The 18,994-nt window shown below is 33.7% G+C and overlaps 2 protein-coding genes across 2 annotated transcripts; both read right to left on the bottom strand.

Annotated features, from left to right (window-relative positions):
* Positions 1–5,207: 5,207 nt before the first annotated feature.
* On the bottom strand, positions 5,208–8,764 carry LOC124847321 (PLASMODESMATA CALLOSE-BINDING PROTEIN 2-like). Its single transcript, XM_047324782.2, has 4 exons — positions 8,496–8,764; positions 7,840–8,076; positions 7,692–7,725; positions 5,208–5,653 (listed from the first exon to the last, which is right to left on the bottom strand). The coding sequence occupies exons 1-4, from the start codon at positions 8,545–8,547 to the stop codon at positions 5,368–5,370; spliced, it is 609 nt and encodes a 202-aa protein (XP_047180738.1). The 5' UTR covers positions 8,548–8,764; the 3' UTR covers positions 5,208–5,367.
* A 1,789-nt stretch (positions 8,765–10,553) lies between these two features.
* LOC124847322 (protein CANDIDATE G PROTEIN-COUPLED RECEPTOR 2-like) lies at positions 10,554–15,033 on the bottom strand. The gene is made up of 6 exons (XM_047324783.2): positions 14,634–15,033; positions 13,270–13,461; positions 11,380–11,542; positions 11,067–11,169; positions 10,882–10,963; positions 10,554–10,803 (listed from the first exon to the last, which is right to left on the bottom strand). Exons 1-6 carry the CDS (start codon positions 14,913–14,915, stop codon positions 10,726–10,728), a joined length of 900 nt encoding a protein of 299 aa, XP_047180739.2. The 5' UTR covers positions 14,916–15,033; the 3' UTR covers positions 10,554–10,725.
* Positions 15,034–18,994: the final 3,961 nt, after the last annotated feature.

Below are 18,994 nucleotides of genomic sequence, written 5' to 3'. Positions count from 1 at the left end.
CCGCTTTAACTTGAACTGATGATGTTGTTTGCCCGTTATCTCTTTCCCTCGTTCATATTCCCGGTCAGAAGAATTTGAACAGCCAATCTCCACTTTTTTGCACTTTTCTAATTTCCCTTGCGATTTATATTTTTTTTTTAATTCTCAAACGACTTCAACGACCAATCCATGAGACTAGTTTACCACTGTTCTTTTGGATTAATTAATATCGAATAGAAAAATTATTTTTGAATATGTAATCTTGAATGTAATTTTAGATTATATACTGTAAAAAATATATTTTAAGATCTAGAGATGTATTTTAGATTGTGTGATTTGAATATTTATTTCAGATTTTAACAATTATGAAATTCCTAATTTATGTTTAGATTGTTTAATTTAAAAATATTATATATTAACCAATTTGATAGATTATTTATTTGAACTTTTGGACACTCATTGGAGATGCAGGTAAAAATTACAGGGCTGTAAGAAGTAATTGAAAAACAAAAACATCTTACACATTTGGGCTGGGGGCCCATTAATCACAAAACTAGTAAAAATATATGCCAGTTAATCGACTAAAACAAAGTTTTTTATGCATAAAAATTCAATACAAATAGAAAATATTTACATCCTTCGGAGCTCAAGCATTTGAGTTCCTTAGTGTTAAAACAAAAAGGATTTTGTTTAACGCTTGTTTGAATGAGTGTAAAAGAGTTTTGTATGATTATTTAGTTAGGAATCAACGACTTCTAAAGTAATTATGTTTAAAATGTTTTAAAAGTGAGTTCTTTTCTACTGCACCTCACCAACTTCAATATGCAATTCTCAATTCTTTTCTAATTCTAATTGTAGTCATGTTAGTGAGAATATTTTGATTTTATAAAAAGCTGACCCACCCACTACAAAGATCACTACAAAGAGAAACCTTCCTCTGTCGCATCTCAACTTTGAAACCTTACACCCTTTCTGGACTCTTTCGCACTCTTCCTTGTGTTGGGACATTGACAAGTATACCAAATCGTTTTAAGTAATAAAACTGGTAAGACCAGATATCGTTTCCCAAGAGACTCGTGTCACCAAACAATCGTATAATTTCCAACTAACTTAGACTAAAGAATGCTTCATAATTTGGGTTTTAGTGCAATTAAAGTAAACATGAAACATAAATGATAAAAGTGATCTTAGATACTCAAACACTTGGAAATGAAAAGATTAGAAATGATATGGAATGGTATTGTTGGGGGTATGATTTCACCTACTTCACTCTTATGTATAGAAAATCACTTCCTCTTCATTAATATGTCAATGTCAATCTACTAAATTACTCAAACTCAATCCCTTGGTAAAGAGAGCCTAGACTTCCTTATTAGGCTCCAATCCCATGGAAGACCTAACAATTATTTCCGCATTAAGAATTGAGATCTAAGACAACCAAAGGTCCTAGTTCTATCCCTAGATACTATTTCCTTTAGGTGTTTAATCCAAGTCCAGATTTACTCAACATTTTCCAATATCAAGCAAACTCTAAAATCATGTCATGGGTAGCAACTTCACAACAAGCATTAAGAAAAGGAATTAAACACTAACAATCAATGAAAGAGACATATATTCATTCAAAACACAGTAGTTTACATAAGAGTTTCGTGGCTACATCAATCCCCCAACAACAATGAAACTAGCCCTCCATGAATGGAAAGCTCAAGCTTACAACAATGGTGGAAATAGAAGAAGGAAGAAGACCCAAGGGTGAAGAAGGACTGTTCCCACAGCTCCTAACTCGCTTCCAAGAGCTCTAAATGAGAGAAATCATGTTTGGGCAGCAAAACATCTAGATCCCCTTGCGTTTCAGCCCTAAATAGACCCAATTTGCCACATCAGCGTCGCCACCGCTCAATTGCAAGCAAGTTGCACCCTAGCGGCAGCATTCCAGAGATCTGGCGCTCAGTTGCACCCCAGCGGCAGCATTCCAGAGAGCCAGCGCTCAGCTGCACCCCAGCTGCACCTCAGCTACAGCAAGTCTGGACGAATGGGACTCAACTGCACGCCAGCCGCACCCCAGCTTCAGCATTTATCTTTGCTCTCAAAACTTCCTCTTTTACCTTCATTCTTGCTTATATGGTTCTTCAGTTCTTCAGTTTGGCATACAAGCTTGGATGTAAATGACCAAAACATACTAAACAATGGGGATTAGTGATGAAATTGAATCATTAAAGTTTAAGATTCAACCACTTAAGAAACTAATCGAAAACTAGGATTTACAAGGCAAAAAGCTAAGAAAGAGTTGATATTTGCTCTCAATTCGACACTGAAATCATGGTAAAACATGTCATTATCACCCTTGCTCCCCTCCTGCCTTCTTAACTTTGAAATCCTATCAACATATACTCCTCAAATATCACTCTCAGTTTAGAGAGGCTTAGATAAAGTTTATTATGAATGCAAATCTAAATTCTATAAGTAAAAGATTTCCCCACCACAACCATTCATGCTATCATAATAACATTGGTAGCAAGGGACAACAAAAAGGAGAACTATGCACAAAACATCAAGATTTAGTACAAAATGGGGAGATTGAATAATCTCTGCAGAGAACATCCATTAATCATAAAGCATCTCAAATACATAGGGAGGTTAAAAAAACTATGGACAATAAACGAAAATGAGCACCCACAAACCAGTTCAAAGTGTAAAAATACAGTGAACCGCAGTTCGAAGTCCGCAACCATTGAAAAGTGTGGTTAAGGTTTTTAAGATGCACAGTAAAACCGCAGTTCGAAGTGCGCAACCATTGAACCACACTTCGAAGTGTGGTTAAGGTTTTTAAAATGCACAATGAAACCGCTGATTGAAGTGCACCACCAATGAACCACAGTTCGAAGTGCGGTTAAGGTGTTTAAATATTAAACCAACCTCTTTAAGAGCTTTCTATGACCACCTTCTTCTCGTCCAATATCCACAGCACCACCAACACGTAGCACAACCACTGCACTTTATAACCTCTCACCTCTCAACCCAGAAAAAAAATCAAACACTGAAAATGCTAGTCTCATGCAAGTGAAAAAACTGCAAGAGATAAAGGTGGTGCATGCATACTAGGGTTTATACAATCAGAACAGAAGTTGATGGTTAAGAGGATGGTTGACAATTAGAACATCATTAAGTCATTATTAATTATGTTTTGACTTTAATAAATGAAGGGCAGATATGTAAATTTGGAGGTGCGTGGTGAAATAGGTGAGGTGCAGGGAGCATCACTCTTTAAAAGTTTGCATTTGACTTTATTATATGTAAAAATATTTCTTAGCTTAATTTTTCATATATTTTATATTTATATTTATTTTGAGTGAAAAATAAAAAGTATTAATTAATATAATTAAGGTAAAAAAATCGATTAAGATTGTCAAATTTCGTACTATTTAATTTAATTAAATCATTTAGTTTTTATCTAATATAAATAAGATAGTTATATATGCTACTTTTAGCTATGTAATTTACTTCGCTGCCTATAACTTATATTAAATATTGGGTTAAATATGTTTTTCGTCCTTTAAGTATCACACGGTTTTGGTTTTAGTCCCTACTCGAAACTTTGATGGTTTTTAGTCCTCATAGTTTTGAAACTCTTACTGTTAGTCCTTAAAATTGGATGGCGTTAACTTTTGTTTGACGTGGCTAACCGCCAGCCCACGTGTCATGCCACTTGACTACTTTTAATTGACGTGGCAGTAAAGGTCTGGTGGTCGGTCGGCCTGGTGGGTGGTCGGCCATTCGGTCTGGTGGTCGGCATGGTGGTCTTTGCCCATAACCGTTCGGCCTTTTCCCAACATCGTTCGGTCTTTCATGTATTGCACTCCACCCGTCACCATAACCGTTCGGTCTGCGCCCAACACCGTTCAGTCTTTGCCCAATACCCACCAGGACGACCGACCACCAGACATTGTAACCGACCACCCACCAGGCCGACCGACCACCACACCTTTACTGTCACATCAATTAAAAGTAGTCAGGGAGGCTGGCCGTTAGCCACATCTACTAAAAGTTAACGCCGTCCAATTTTAAGGACTTATAGTAAGAGTTTCAAAATTATGAGGACTAAAAACCATCAAAGTTTGGAGTAGGAACTAAAACCAAAATCGTGTAATACAATTTAACCCTTAAATATTAACTGTAATATCATAATTTTAAACTATTGTAAAATATTTATTTTCTAATACATCATAAATAGGAATTTAATATCTACAGAATAAATACAAGATAATATTTTAAGGACTTTGAAGAATTTTATATTAGAAAAATAAAGGAGAGAAGATTATTTTTTATATTACGTATAATTATCAATTTTAAAATTATAAAACATCTTTTTAACAATTTTTAGATAAAGTTTCTATTCATGAAAATTAAACATTTAGTTTATAGTGATTCATTGTCACAAAATCGAAATCAGTGTTTAGAAAACAAAATTATAAAGTATAGGTAAAATATAATTATTTAAATAAAATATGAAAGTTAAAATAATGAATAAAAGAAGTAAAAATAACATAATTAGTGTATTAATATTGAATATTAAATATATTACATTGTGAATGTGTTAATGACAGAGAAAATTCAGTGAGCAATATGGATGGTGCCCTGACTAGGGAAGATTGGGCAAAGTGATTAAAAATTGAATGAAGAAAAAGAAAGGTAGAAGTGAATTTAGCAACCCATGTGCCCATAAACAGACATGTGGGGAATACAAGAAAAACAATCAGAACGCACAACACAACAACCATCAAAAACACACCCTTGCACAAAATGGACAAATAAATAATACATTGGGAAGACAAACACCGCATTATTTAAGCAATCAAGTGAATCAGGTAACAGCCCATACGTTGTGTTTTAAAAATAACACCAATTCAAAAATGGTTTTCCATGTGATAGATTTTTCATGCACAATACTACCCTAATGCTGCCATATGTCGTCGTGCTTTCTCTTTCAGCAGTATACAGCTCAACATTTCAATTACAAGGACCACACTGTTTGACTACAACAAGACCATAGTCAATCAAAAACTAAGTTTGAAATTGAAATGGACAGAGCATGCTTTGTTTGGTTAATTGACATGGCTTATATATCATTCCACTTCTTTAAAAAACCAGAAAACCCCTTTCACAGATTACGTTGTGTACTTCTTGGTACAGAGTAGGAGGAGGCTAAGAAAGAACAAATAGAGGTGAAGTGTTGCCAAATTCAATAATTAATAAATCAAAAAGCCAATAGCTAGTGGAAGGTGGAGAAAGATATTTCAAGAGCCCAAAATGCAACGTCCCCAAGTTCAACACCTAGAAAAATAACATTCACAATAATACAGTGACATTGAGCATTTTGCTCATACATTCTCAGCCCCAGCAGAAGATCATGAAGGAAGAGAAAAGAGAGATGAAGAAGAAGCTAGAGTGCACTAGTCTAAGGCCACCGTGACTCTCATCATTCATGCCGGATCCTGAAGGTCCCATGCCACTGCCAATGCCTCCTAATACTCCGGGTGTTGTGCTGTATGGAGTAGTACCAGTGGTGGTTCCAGTGCCGGTGCCGGTGCCGGTACCGGTTGATGGGGTTCCAGTGGTGGGAGTGGTGCCCATGGTTGGTGTAGTTGTGACAGGAGTTGTACCAGTGCCTGCAGCACTGATAAGACAAACAAAGGAATCAATGCTCACCCCACATGCTGTCTCAAAACAACAGAAACAAAAAAACACAATAGTAAGATCTAGGACCATTACATATTCATGATCTTGGTTAATCTTGTCTTCACATGATAAGTAATCAAGTTTTACAATTTATAAGGGTTAATAAAACTAAACGAAATCAGCCACATACACATACACCTACACATACAAATAGGTAACAGAACATGTATCCCAGCAACCAATTAGTTTGCACTCCAAATCTAGACACTAAAAATTCATACCCTTTCTTCATCTCAATAAACCGGTTTTTTATGGCCATTAAGTTCAACTTCCATGCTCATTCTCAATTCCCAACTACTTTCTTTAAGTTGATAATGACTCCGGCATGAACGAAATAATGGTTTTTTAATGGTAACATTCAAGAATAAAATCTTCCGTGAGATTTGCTTCTTAAAAACAATCGTCCTTTCCCCCTTCAGATGACAGACAATAATGGAAGTACCAAGACTGTTATCCAAATTGACTGTGGTATAAAATTGTCAGTGGTATTGTTTAGAGCAATAAAAAAGCTCGCTTTTCACAAATTTCCAGGTTAAAAAAGAAAGAGACGAGGGTTAAACTATCGAAAGCGATGGGTGGGAAGAACGGTCATACACAGAAAACAAACATGTCGACTTTTCTAAAAGTTTGATGGCCCAGATCTCGAAACAATGTTGTCCATGTGGCGTTTGTTTCACCGTCATCATTCATCATCAAAAATTCAAACTTGATCATGAAATATGGAAACAAAAACACTCTCACTCTGCTCAGTGCTCACTGTTAACCACCCGAACACTGTCTTCCACTAACTTTTTACTATACACATAAACAAGGGCATTTCTGTCTCCTTGCTTCTTTTATTTCCAAAGTGCTAAAGCGAAAAAGCTAAGGATAAGATCGTCCAATTGGGACAAACTTGTCATTTCATAATCATAATGTCCAAGATTTTTTATTTCAAAAAGATTTAAACTTTACTGGAGCATCGGATCCCAATTATTGAAGCATCTTTCATTTAACTTCAAAAGTTAAATGTCTCGCTTCAACGGCTATAATAATCGACAAATGGGTAATGAGATGAAGACCAGATTATCAAATTACGATAATGTCAAAACCAAATGAATAAAAAGCAGTTCGTCCACGTTGGATAGAACTACATGTCAAAGCGACATTAATAGAACGGAGAAATTAAAACAAACGTTCAATTAGGAATATATAATCAGAATTGAAGATTACAAACCCTATTCTGCTTGTACCCAATAATTTATTTCCTTAGTTCCCATCTTTTTTTTTGCCTTCAACTACACTCCTTAGTTTTCATTTTTAACAAAAAAATATACTCAAAAAAGTAGGGTTTGCTTGAATAAAATCTGAGTAATGTTTCTTTTATTTATTTATTTTTCTATCTACTTTCACATTTTCTTTTGTCTTGATTAAAAGACAAAATTTGAATTTCAACTTTTCTCCTCTTTTTTACGATAAAAAAGTGAGCACGGGTGTGTAGTACTTTTACTTTAGTATAAAAAAACAGTAAAAACATTCAAAGCGAATATGAAATTCCTTCCTTCAACATAAATCTGATCTTAATTTAAGAATAAATGTCACTTTATTTTAAAAATTCATCCTAATTGGTGTCTTTGAAACGGTGTTTAGGACCGAAATATCCTCATCAATCTCTCTTCCCATGGCAAGAGTGCATTGTGTGAAACCTTAAAAAACACTAGTACACTACCACGCAGCGAATATGCCTATTGCAACCCAAATGACTCTTTTTTATAGATAAAATACCATACTAATCTAAGCAAGTGCGCTAACCCTTTTATTATGATAAACAAAAAGTGAAAGTTCAATATCAAACGTTAACATCGTCATCCTTCAAAATCAGACAACCACGATAAAACTTAAAGCAGAAAAGGTTAAAAAAAGCGTATTAAATCAAAGGAACAACAAATAGGGAGCTTGAGAATGAAGAAGAACATAATAGTGGAAGAAATACATACCTGACACTTGAAGGGTAGGCACAACCGCCAGTGCCTGTTCACCAAGAAGGAGAAAAGGAGAAACAGGTAAAAGGGTCAGCTACTGTGGTTTCTTTTGAAAGGAAAATATGCTAAGAAAAGAAAAAGAAAATAGAGATTGAGGATTTACTGGGGTCAGTAGCAGTAACAGTGGCTGTTCCTGCAAACTCACAGGACCCTTGAGCCTGACCCTTCTTTTGGAAGTAGCTATTCACGGCGTAGTTGCAGTGCGCCCTTACAGTGTTGGGCTGGAAGCAAGGCCCGTTTTGATGGAGAGGGTTACAGTCAGCACCAGCTCCACAAGCATAGTCCAATGTTTTCTGCAGGATCGCGTCGCCTCCATCCTTACAAACGCACCAAGTTGCACCTGTAACAGTTTGAACACATCAGTGAGCATAGACAACGAGTGTGAAAGAAGAAGAAAAGGTTTAGATTTAGGAGAGAAAATGCTTTTATGCTTGGTGATGAGTGTTTGGAGGAATAAAAGTATAAATGACAGGAGTCATTTTGGAGTGTCAAAACAAAAAATCTACGCTAGCAAGGTAAGATTTTAGTAGATCAAAAGTGTTAAGAAATGTGGAAATGGAACACTCTTGCATGACTGAGCAAGTCCCTAGCTAGGATAAAGTTTGGTCTTTGAAGATTTTTGTGAGAAAATAGAAAGGAGAGACATAGATCCAGTGGTTAAAATATGGAAAGGGTGTTTAAACTGGAAAAAAAAAAAGTGAAACTTTGAAGCTTGAGGTTGAGAAGGAAGAGTGGAAGAAAAAGGAGTGTGAAGCATACTTGAAGTGCCAGTGAAAGCCAAAAGAAGCAGTGCAAGAGCTAGAGCAGCCATGTTAGGGGACGATGAGGTAGAGCAATGGTGTGGTGAGAAGGGGATGATTATACGTAATAGAGAGAGAGAGAGAGAGAGAGAGAGAGAGAGAGAGAGAGAGAGAGAGAGAGAGAGAGGAAGGAGAATGGTGGGTGCGTGACAGAGTGTGTGAGATGAGATGAGAATATGAGGACAAAATATAACACAGGGGAAGAGAGGAGATGGTAAAGTTGTGTAATGTGTAAACGGTGGGATAATGGTTGGCCTCTTTTCGTGTCGGCTTGTGAATGCTTTTTGTACTTTTGCAATTTCAGTCTCACCACCACTACTACTTAATGTAGTTAAAAATAATGTAAATAATAGTTGTGTTTCTAATCACGCTCCTCTTTTCTTTACCCTATATCAAGGAAGGGAAATAGTTTCATAGGGACTCGTAAAAGCCTAACAGGGGTGAGTGAGTGAGGAGGCCTAAGCAGTCACTGAACAAGGCACCTATGGGAGTGTGTCACTGTTTATCTTCTGCCATTAATTTCGTCATTTATATCCTACAATGGCATCCAATGAGCAGGAACGAGGTGAAATAAAGTTTTCCTTTTTACATTTTCTTTACTTCCTGGTCTTTTGCCAAGGTCCAGCTAAAGTAGAATAACCGGGAAGAATTAAACAGTAGTGGTCAAAATTGATGAAAAGTTTGAAGCAATTTGACAAAAAAGTAATGAAATTTTTAAAGAATAAATTTGCACTGCAGAACTTTTTTCAGTTCAGCCTCACAATATAAATATTTCAACTATGGAAATAAAAGATTTTTTTTTGTTGCACGTCTAGTGCTAACGGTTCTTTGGGCTAGGCTAGAATTGTAAAACATCACATGGTAATGTTCGATGCACCATGGTCCCATGTAATTCAATGTTATTTCGCTAGTTGTACTTGAGGGTTGCCAGAAGTGATGACAGGAGTCTGGTCTCCGAACTATCCCTTGCTTCTCCTCTTTATTGAATATCTCAGCTGCACCAACGGTCCAAGAATTTTCTTCCTTTCAAAATAAAGAGACAACCAATAAAATAAATAGTGTGTGAGAAAAAGTAGTTACGCAGCACAGATGTCGTTTGCGAACGTGATTAGTGATTAAACGAGAAATGAAATATTTGCTAACTTTTTTCGCTAGCGTCCAATGCTATGTAGAGAAAGTCTCAGGTCTCGAGGAAGTGTAGCATGGCTCACTGAGCCATCATCCAATGGATAAGACCACGACCCGAACTAGGGTATGGGCCGGGACCAGGTCGATCGACACGTGGGTTAGGTTTAGTGGAAGAGCAAAGAGGTCTACGACTCACAACAAGGTACAGAATTAAATTAACTTTGAACACCAAAACGCTGTGAAACTAGCTTTGAATGAGCCCAAAAAGCTATTAATCCAATTCCTACATGGCACTTCTTTTAACCAATTTATATATTTCTTTTTTGCTAGGATTGCTTTTTAAATTAGCAGCCTTCGCTATATGAAATATGATCCCTTCCCTGGAGTATATTGTTATTGATACACACTATTTTAAGATATTTCAAAAATGTAAAGGTTTTGACTAGAGAGTCTTGCTAAAAAGTAGTTCTTGAATGTATTGAAGATGATAAAGACTACAAAAAATAACAACCTAAAGCAAGTTTGCATTCTTTATGAAATATTTATTCATTGGGAGAAAATAATCAGTCAATAAATAACTCCCCGACAGTTCTTTACTACCCTTGAATCCAAACCAACATTCTCCGAAACCTAAAGCCACGCAATGACAAAATATAAAATGCAGAGGCCAATTTATGTTTATTTGTATATCATGTGGGCCTTTGATATGGAGACATCGACCAGATTTTACAAAAATTATGAACTTTCAATACGTCTTTAAGAATTGCAAAATGAAATTGCTGATGACAACTTGAGGCACTACCTATTCTTCAGAAAGATATTTAAATGCTATGTGGATTTTGGAGCTTATTTTGGTTTTCATGAACGAGCTCGTTACTTAGGATGTTGGTTAATAGAAATATGATGCATTATGAAAGCACTGTTCCTATAAAAGCATTTCACGGGCAGCAGGATCATACAATACAACATATCATCGAGATGTTGACGGAGCAGAGTTTAATATTTACAATAATGCACAAACAAAATATGCCTGTCGGTTCCTTTTATAATTTGTTGAAGAATTATTCCCAGTCGGCATCAAAGAATCCAGCATCTTTCATCTCGGAATAATATGCAGTGTCCAGAAGGAAATCCTCCTCCTGCAGCAAATAATAGGAATGTTCATGCATATATTATAGAAACCAAAAAAGAAACAGTAAATAACACAGAATGTTTACCTGGAAGAAATCTGCAAGGAAAGTGATGTAAAGAAATGGAAGATACAAAGAGTGATAACAAAGCACAGTGAGATCATACAACCTGCAGATGGGAAGCATTATCTGTTATTCAGTGTTTAGGCTATCGAGATTATAATTAAGTACCACTTCTAAGTTTTAATTGAAAAGAAAATATATAGCGTTACCAATTGCCGAGTCCAATGCCAATTCCTGCTAGTCCACAAGATAACAGGCTAATCACACTAAGGACAAACATTACAGCAACATAGTTGTAAAAAGCTGGTCTTGCTGCAAAGATGAACGAAAATAAATCTTTTGGAATATAACTGGTAACAGAATTAGTATGTTTGGCAAAAAGTTGTCTCTAATGTATATTTAAACAGACGTTCTATTCAATGATACACTAATATCACTTCTATGTTTCCTCATTTGGAAAGTGGGAATGCCATTCTACGTGCACAAAGCAGCTATCAACACACTGTCAAAAGTTATACTCACGTGGAAGCTTCTCTCTCCATTTGGAGAAATGTGCAAATAAAATGAAACCATAAGCTGCAGCAAGCAATAACTTGTGTACTATCCATAAACTCCACTTGATTGTATGAGCTCTTTCAACATAGCGGTTGAACAATGGGACCCCAAATCCAAAAACATATATTGCCTGATAAGGAAATGCTTAATCAGCAGAAGACAAACCACGAAACAATGCATAAAAGGCGATGACAGTTAAAAGCAGTTTGAGTAATTAACATCTACAGAACAATGAACACTTGTGGCACTGTGCCTCGTATCATTTGCAACGAGAAACAGACATGAATAGAAAATCATTAGGTTAAAGCCACCATATTTATTTTTGGTTTAGGAAACAAAATGCAAATAGAAATTCATATAGAATAGAATGGCAAAGTTACAGATCAAGGATTATACATCCTCAAAGAAACCAGATACAGCATAGAATCACAATTGAATAGAACCTAAATCAAATGACAAGTAAATTTCTAAAACAATAAAATGGTGTGCCTAATATAACTGGAACAATTTGCTATTTCCTATTTGATACATCATACATCTAAGGGGCGAAACGAGTAAAATTTCAGTTGTACTTTAATGTATTGAAGATATGTAATTACATTGAATACATTTATGCAGATATATAATTAGTTACTTATGGTTACAATCCGAGAATATATTTCCTCATTTATTAAAATATCATATTTGAACCCTCACTAGGACATCTTTTAGCAACAGTCTTGAATTGTGCTAAAACTTTTTCCACAGGAGTTGCATAGCATGCTATCCCCCCTCTCAATCTTGCGTCACAATCGTAGCTAATGTTTTCAAGTGATCTAAAAGGAAGCTTCCAATTGAAATTAAAGATTGAACTCCCCGCAGTTAAAAGCACCCCATTGACATATCATGTGATTAAAGAGAAATATATTAGTTTAAAAAATATACCATAATACATGCGAGCATTCAATTAAGAGAGAATAAGCTACATCTGTCAGATCATAAGGCAAAAGTTAACATGGAAGTGATAGACCACTATTAATTAGGATGTGGGACTAAAAAATCGGTGATGCAACCACATTAATCCATACACAAGCTTCCTATCAGAGAAATTTGATAGATGCCTAATACTGGCAGGGACGAATACTAAAAAATTGGGAGCTTATGAACTTCTTTTAGTAAACAACAACCACCTTTCCCACTTTGTTAGTGTTAAAGACATTACATAAAATACAAATGACTTTTTCCATAGAATGATGGAATTGAGTTCAACAGTATGACAAAAAGAAAAGCCTCAGAAACATTTTTGAGTAAACTCTCAAAAGGGAAGTGGATAACTCAACATGAATTTGGAAATTTGAATCACGGACATTCACTGCAGAAGGAGACTAATTAATAGTTGTTACAGAAAATAGTCCCCCATGAGCATAAGAAAAAGTACTAGAAACGTAAAATCACAGCCAAAATTAGTTCACTTATCATTTCAAAGGCAATATTTGTTTATATTTCATGCTGTAAAACTTTCTTAAGAGCTGTGTTTGTGGTACCCGTTAGTTCTTCAAAGAAGGTTGCACTATTGGTAGCGATCAATGTAGCTGGTATCAGTGAATGATGGTTCGGCAATTGACTACTTTATTGAGCTGTTATATTTGCAATTGCGATGTCGCTTAAGACAAAATTACATTGACAACAAGACACAAACCGGTAACGGGTAGGAAGAAAATCAAATGCTATTCATAAAGGGGAACGTTATATGAAACCAAGAAAGAATAACCAAGTCGAGACACCGTTCAGTCGCAAAAATCCATTTATATTTTACAAAACATATTAAGTAATAGTGCATGCATGTATACAACTAATGTGAATGAAAATCCAACTCACCTTAAGAAGGGTATCCACAAAGACAATAATTCCTGATGCAATGAAAGAATGTGCAAGAGCTTCCATGCCATTCGTATGGTTATCATTCAGTAAGAAAGCTATCAAGCTTATCTCTAGACACAGCATGCTAGACGCTGTAAATAATGACAGTAGATTCCATGCAACCTCTTTTCCATGAGAGCACTGCCATGCCTGCTTAAGCAAAAACGAAAGAGTTGAAAGGCTAAAAGAAGGGAAGGTAGAAATCCTACAGCCAACTGAATGAGACTAAATTAAAGTCACAGTCAAAGTTTACAAAGGAGCACACACAGAAATGGAAATGCTGTGCCGTAGATTTTGCACCCATACAGATTACTTTTACCCACTGGACTCAAAAGCAAACAGAGCCCGTAGCTGAAAAACTTAAATGCAGATTTTTAAAGTTCGTAAAGTTCTATGGCAGGAACCAAGTCTTCAGCATCAGTGCAGAAGCCACATAGTAACAAAAGCAATGAAAGTCACATTCATAGTTACCTCATGATACAATACTATTATGTATAATATATGGTATGTGGGAGAATACCCAGTTGGTAATTGGTATGCTATACTCATTCACAATTTCGAAGCCATAACATATTCAAAGCCATAGGTATTGGGAATTACGGGTAAATAGCATAGTAAATTAAACATTTTAAATAAAACTTTCCACTTCTTCAATTTTTCCTTTTGTTCTGAAGTAAACGCTAACCTTGAGGTTGGACCCCAGCCATGAACACCTATATGACCGGCACGTTGGTACTCTCGTGCACACTCTTGAGATCACAGCTTCGCAAACACTCTCGTTAATTAAACACTTTAAATAAAACTGGTTGTCTCGTGCTTTTTCTATGTGCTATCATTTATTGCTAGTTTTTTTTCCTAACATGCTGTTGGACTTCACAGGCCCTCTTCCCAGTATTCACTCACCAAAGACTAATTAATATGTGGAAATCCCCTCATATATTCGTATTGCAGAGAACGGCCGTTTGTTGAATTTTAAAGGAGGAGTAGAAATAAAATAGCCAAACCAGAAAATCGAGGGATGTGTTCCATACGCATTCCACAACAAATTCAATAAAAAAATGCACCACGAACTGGAAAGGGGGTCATAAAGCCGTGTATTCAAAAGTGAGACCCAAAGGAAAATGGACATCGGAATAACCATTTTAATCATCAGACAGAGTGTGATTATTGTTTTTATTCTAACAATACTGGTCTTAAAATCAAGCGTATCATGATTTTTTTACTAATTCATAGTGTAAATCACAGAGACTTCTCAAATCAGCATCATCGAAGCAGAAGACAAAACAATATGTACAAAAAAGGAAAGATGCGATGTGGTGTACCTGAAGAGAAGACCATGCGAGGTTTAAAAGCGTGACGAGCCAAAGGAGGGCGTAATAGGAAACGACAACATAGGAGCCTCGACGACAAAGGCTTTTGAGGTTCTTCTTGGCGTGCAGCGCAAGATACAGAGCGAACAAGACGGATGAAACGACAAGGAAGATGCCGTAGCCATCGTACTTCAGATCGCTGCCAAGTGGCGACAAAGCTTCATTTTCGATACTCGGTGACATGGTTTCAGGGTTTGAGATCTGTTGAGAAGAAAAAGAATTTGTGGGAACCATAAGACATTGTTTGGTCGCTGCTCAAGTGGATTTTCTTGAACAAGATCGTGGAACTGAGTTGACGATGGAGTTAACTACCATCTTTCTTCTCTTGTGATGAAAGTTTCCGTCTAATAATATCAATCATGATTTACAACTTTTTATGACATTTTTAACAGCTTTAATATCCTAATAATTTAGCACTAGGCCTGTAAAAATAATAATAATAATAAGTTATTTACAGTTGAATTCAAGAACAATTGTTCGTTACAAATTCATATATAATAGGTTAAAAAATAACAAAATCCATATATACTTATATTACTAATTAAAGCTATTCCTCTCTTGATTTTTTTTAGTGCATAACTTTTTTCGATTTTATATTTTAAATAGTTGTTTTTTAAAATTTAAATAATTATTTACAAACAAAAAAATCATTAATACAAAAGGTAACCATTTGTAATAATATTATCACAATTATTTATTTTTACAATTACTTTTAAAATAATTATTTTACAATTTAATAATAATATTAGTTCATTAATTATTATGATATTTTTTATGATAAAAAAAATAAACTCATAAATATAAAAGCATGTATTTGCTAGTATATAAGAAAAAGGATGACACAGCTATATAATAACTATGTTTTGTTTAAATTAGTAATTAGAAATTTTAATTTTGCATTCGTCTATGCTAATATATAAAGAAATTTTCCTTTTTGTATCCATATTTGTTTTTTAATTTTATTTTTTTAAGTAAAAAATTTTAAAGTTAAAATAATTATTTTGTCAAATTTATCATTTTAAGTGTTTGTAAAAAACTTCACTCATCTTCGAACTCGTTTTTTATTATCTTTTTTCTTTTCCTCTCTAATATTTCATATCTCCTAATTTTTTATTGTCAATAAAGTCTGAAAAAGAATAAAATTATTCTACTTCTCACTACTAAGCTTCACTCAATACTAAGTGACAATCTATTTTCTCCAATTCACTATTTTAATTCTCGTATATAAGTATTCACTTTTCTTTTTGCATGTGTCATTTTATATCTTTTAGGAAGATCTCCTCTTAAGTATGATTCCAATGAATCAATTGGGTCACTAATCCATATTCTTTCAATGTTTCTAAAACCCTCCCAATATATTTGGTGTTAGAGTTCTTGGGAGTAAAGGGTAGAATTTGTCCATCACAACAAGGTGATGAAAGCTAATTCATGGATTTTTGCATGTTGAATTGTTGTTGTTAAAAAAAACATGAATTTTTGGTGTTTTAAAATTGTGAAATGTTGATTTTTTTTTAATATGCGATGATGAATGGTTTGTCTAAGATGTTAAATTGATAAGTTAACTGTGTATTGTTTGTGAATACGTGCATAATCATGATTATCATGTATTGAATTTGTGAAAAACTTAGAATTGATTGATGATTTGTTGAGAATGTCTTAGTGAGATTTGAATTAAGTAATATGACATTGGTTGAGCTAAAAAACATGAAACTTATGATCATTGAAATGTTTAAACATTGAAAATTGACTCAAAAAGTGTCAAATTAGAAAAATAAAACTTAAAATGGGAAGTTTGAGTTTTCTAATAGTATCGGACACTACTATCAAATGGTCGAGGACCACTTGTGTTTAACCCAATGATGTAAATTTTTCTTTAGGTTATTCTTCTTTATAACGAGCATTACTCATAGTCATGAGTAGACTGAGAACAAAAAATGGTCACTTAATTAGGTTTTAGAGTTGGTGCATATATTTGGTTTTACTTAGTTTCTTTAAATCATGATTAAATATGTTTTTAATTTTTGAATTTCAACACGAAATTGAAATTTATCTAATGTTAAAAAAATTGATAGATTTTAATCCTTATATTGTGAAATAAATGAATATAATCATTTTAATTTAATGTTGCTTTTTGTGTCAGATGTGTTTTTCAATTAAAATAATATATATATTATATATTATATATATATATATATATATATATTATAATATATATATATATACTATTTTTAAAATTAAAGATATATATTCAAGTTTTAAATTTACAAAATTAAATTTTGCGTCAAAACTCAGAGAATAAAAATATATCTAATTTATTCAAATTGTGTCAAAATATTAGTTAATGTAAGTTTAGGTAAATCTTTTGTATATTGATTTGGAGTAAAAACAATTATTTTAATTCTAAATTGAATTTTGCATTAAAACAATTTCAGATGATTTTGTGAGATTAATTTTTTTTTACTATTTTATTGACTCGTTCTTATAATTAAATATCCAAAGAAATCAAACTTTAAGTGGAAAGCTATATTCCCATGCAGTTTAAACAAAACTCTTAACTGTTCTGACAAACTTTAACACTATAGATTTATGGTTTGTTTACATTCAGGGACAGATTTTTTGTTTGAGACAGAGGATGTTACGACTTCCCTGTATAATGAGAATTTGTGAAATTAAATTAGATAAAATTTTATTTTTTTATAAAGTATATCACTTAATATTAATAAAATGTAAAGTATAAAATTAAATATAATAAAAAATAAATTTTTTATTAAGATTATTCTTTTACTTTTTCTTCCTTTATCTTTTGATTTACTTATTATTTTTGTTTATCTTTCGCTATTTTACGTGTTTTTTCTTGTTCATGAAAAAAAAACTAAACATAAACTCATTATTTTTGTTTTATTTTTCATGTTATATTACATTCCAAAGGGAAAAAAAGACTTTTTAATATTCATTCGATACTAAAATATTAATGTTATAATTTTTTTATCTTATAAGTCTTTTTTAAGACCCATGAAAAATATTTACCTTAATAATAACAATTTTATTACTAGTAGTAATAAATTTCTTTGTGAATGGAAAATATAATAAGTTATGTAAAAATAAAATGTGGAAAGCTAAATAAGAAATTTTGGTAGCTTAAATGGTAGAAAATTGTAGTGATTTCAAGAACATGGGTCCAAACTCTTTTCTACCTTTTTGTTTTAAAAAAGAATTAAAATAATGATAGTGAATAAGCACTCCACGTTTGAAGTGAGGGATACAAAGAGAGGAAGAATCAAGTGAGAAATATTGAGAAATAGAGAAGAAAGAGTTAGGAAGAAATTTTTAGTTGCAAGAAGAGTAGAGATTCTGGAGGGTTTTCGGGAAAACAAATTATCAACAAGAGATTAAGTCTGGAATAGAGGTAGGGGAGCTAACCTTCTAAGCTTTTATTTATTATTATTGATTTAGTGTTTTTACTATTCATGTCTTGAAATTCTGTGTGAATATTGTTAATGAAAAACATATGTGCTTGGTGTATATCTATCTATATTGAATTTCTGTGTTAATATTATATGTTGTTGTTTTGAATCTGTAAATAAGAAATTTGTTAAAAATCAGTTGAGGAACATTTTGGCTAAGGAAAGACTTGGTACTTAAGTTGTCCATGGTGACACACCTCTCTTTCCTTGAAGTCTACTCGATAGGTTTTTAACTTAAATCCTATTGAACAGATTAAGTACTGTTAAACTATTATGCAATATACTCAATTGATATAAAATATGTGATTGATTCATCTTTCTGGAAGGATAAGAAGATGTCTAACCGGCTATGCCAGATTCAACTTCTTAGTTCCCCAGAACGTTTATATTAAGGTTATAATTGTGATGGTAGGATAGAGGAATCTTAAAAACCGGAGTTGGTACATCCTTGATCATAGAGCAGCCCTGGTCAAATCCAGTAAGTTATGACTAGTCACATGTACTGGCGTTTATGGTGAGTTTGATTCGTCAAACATTTGATTCTTCTCCGGTGACCATTTATGGTGATATTTTAGTATTGTTAATTTATTTTGTGATATATTCATTTTGTATGATTTATGTGATGATTGTATTTTATTATATTGGATTTCAATTTATGCATCTAAACATGATACGAGTATTATGGGGAGATTTTGTAATGGTATAATATGAGTTGAGAAATATGAGCATGGTATGAGTCTCGTGGAGAGATTTTGTAATGATATGGTATTTGTGTATATGTTGATGTTGAGGGTCCTGTTGTTGGAGGTTATCCTGATACTCTAATAATCATCCAGTCTCAAGTAGAGA

Source organism: Vigna umbellata, chromosome 1 (assembly GCF_029865625.1).
Source record: "Vigna umbellata cultivar VRB3 chromosome 1, Vumbellata_1.0, whole genome shotgun sequence".
Lineage (NCBI taxonomy): Eukaryota > Viridiplantae > Streptophyta > Magnoliopsida > Fabales > Fabaceae > Vigna > Vigna umbellata.
Note: the sequence above shows the minus strand (reverse complement) of the source record. Positions and strands in the feature narration are given on the sequence as shown.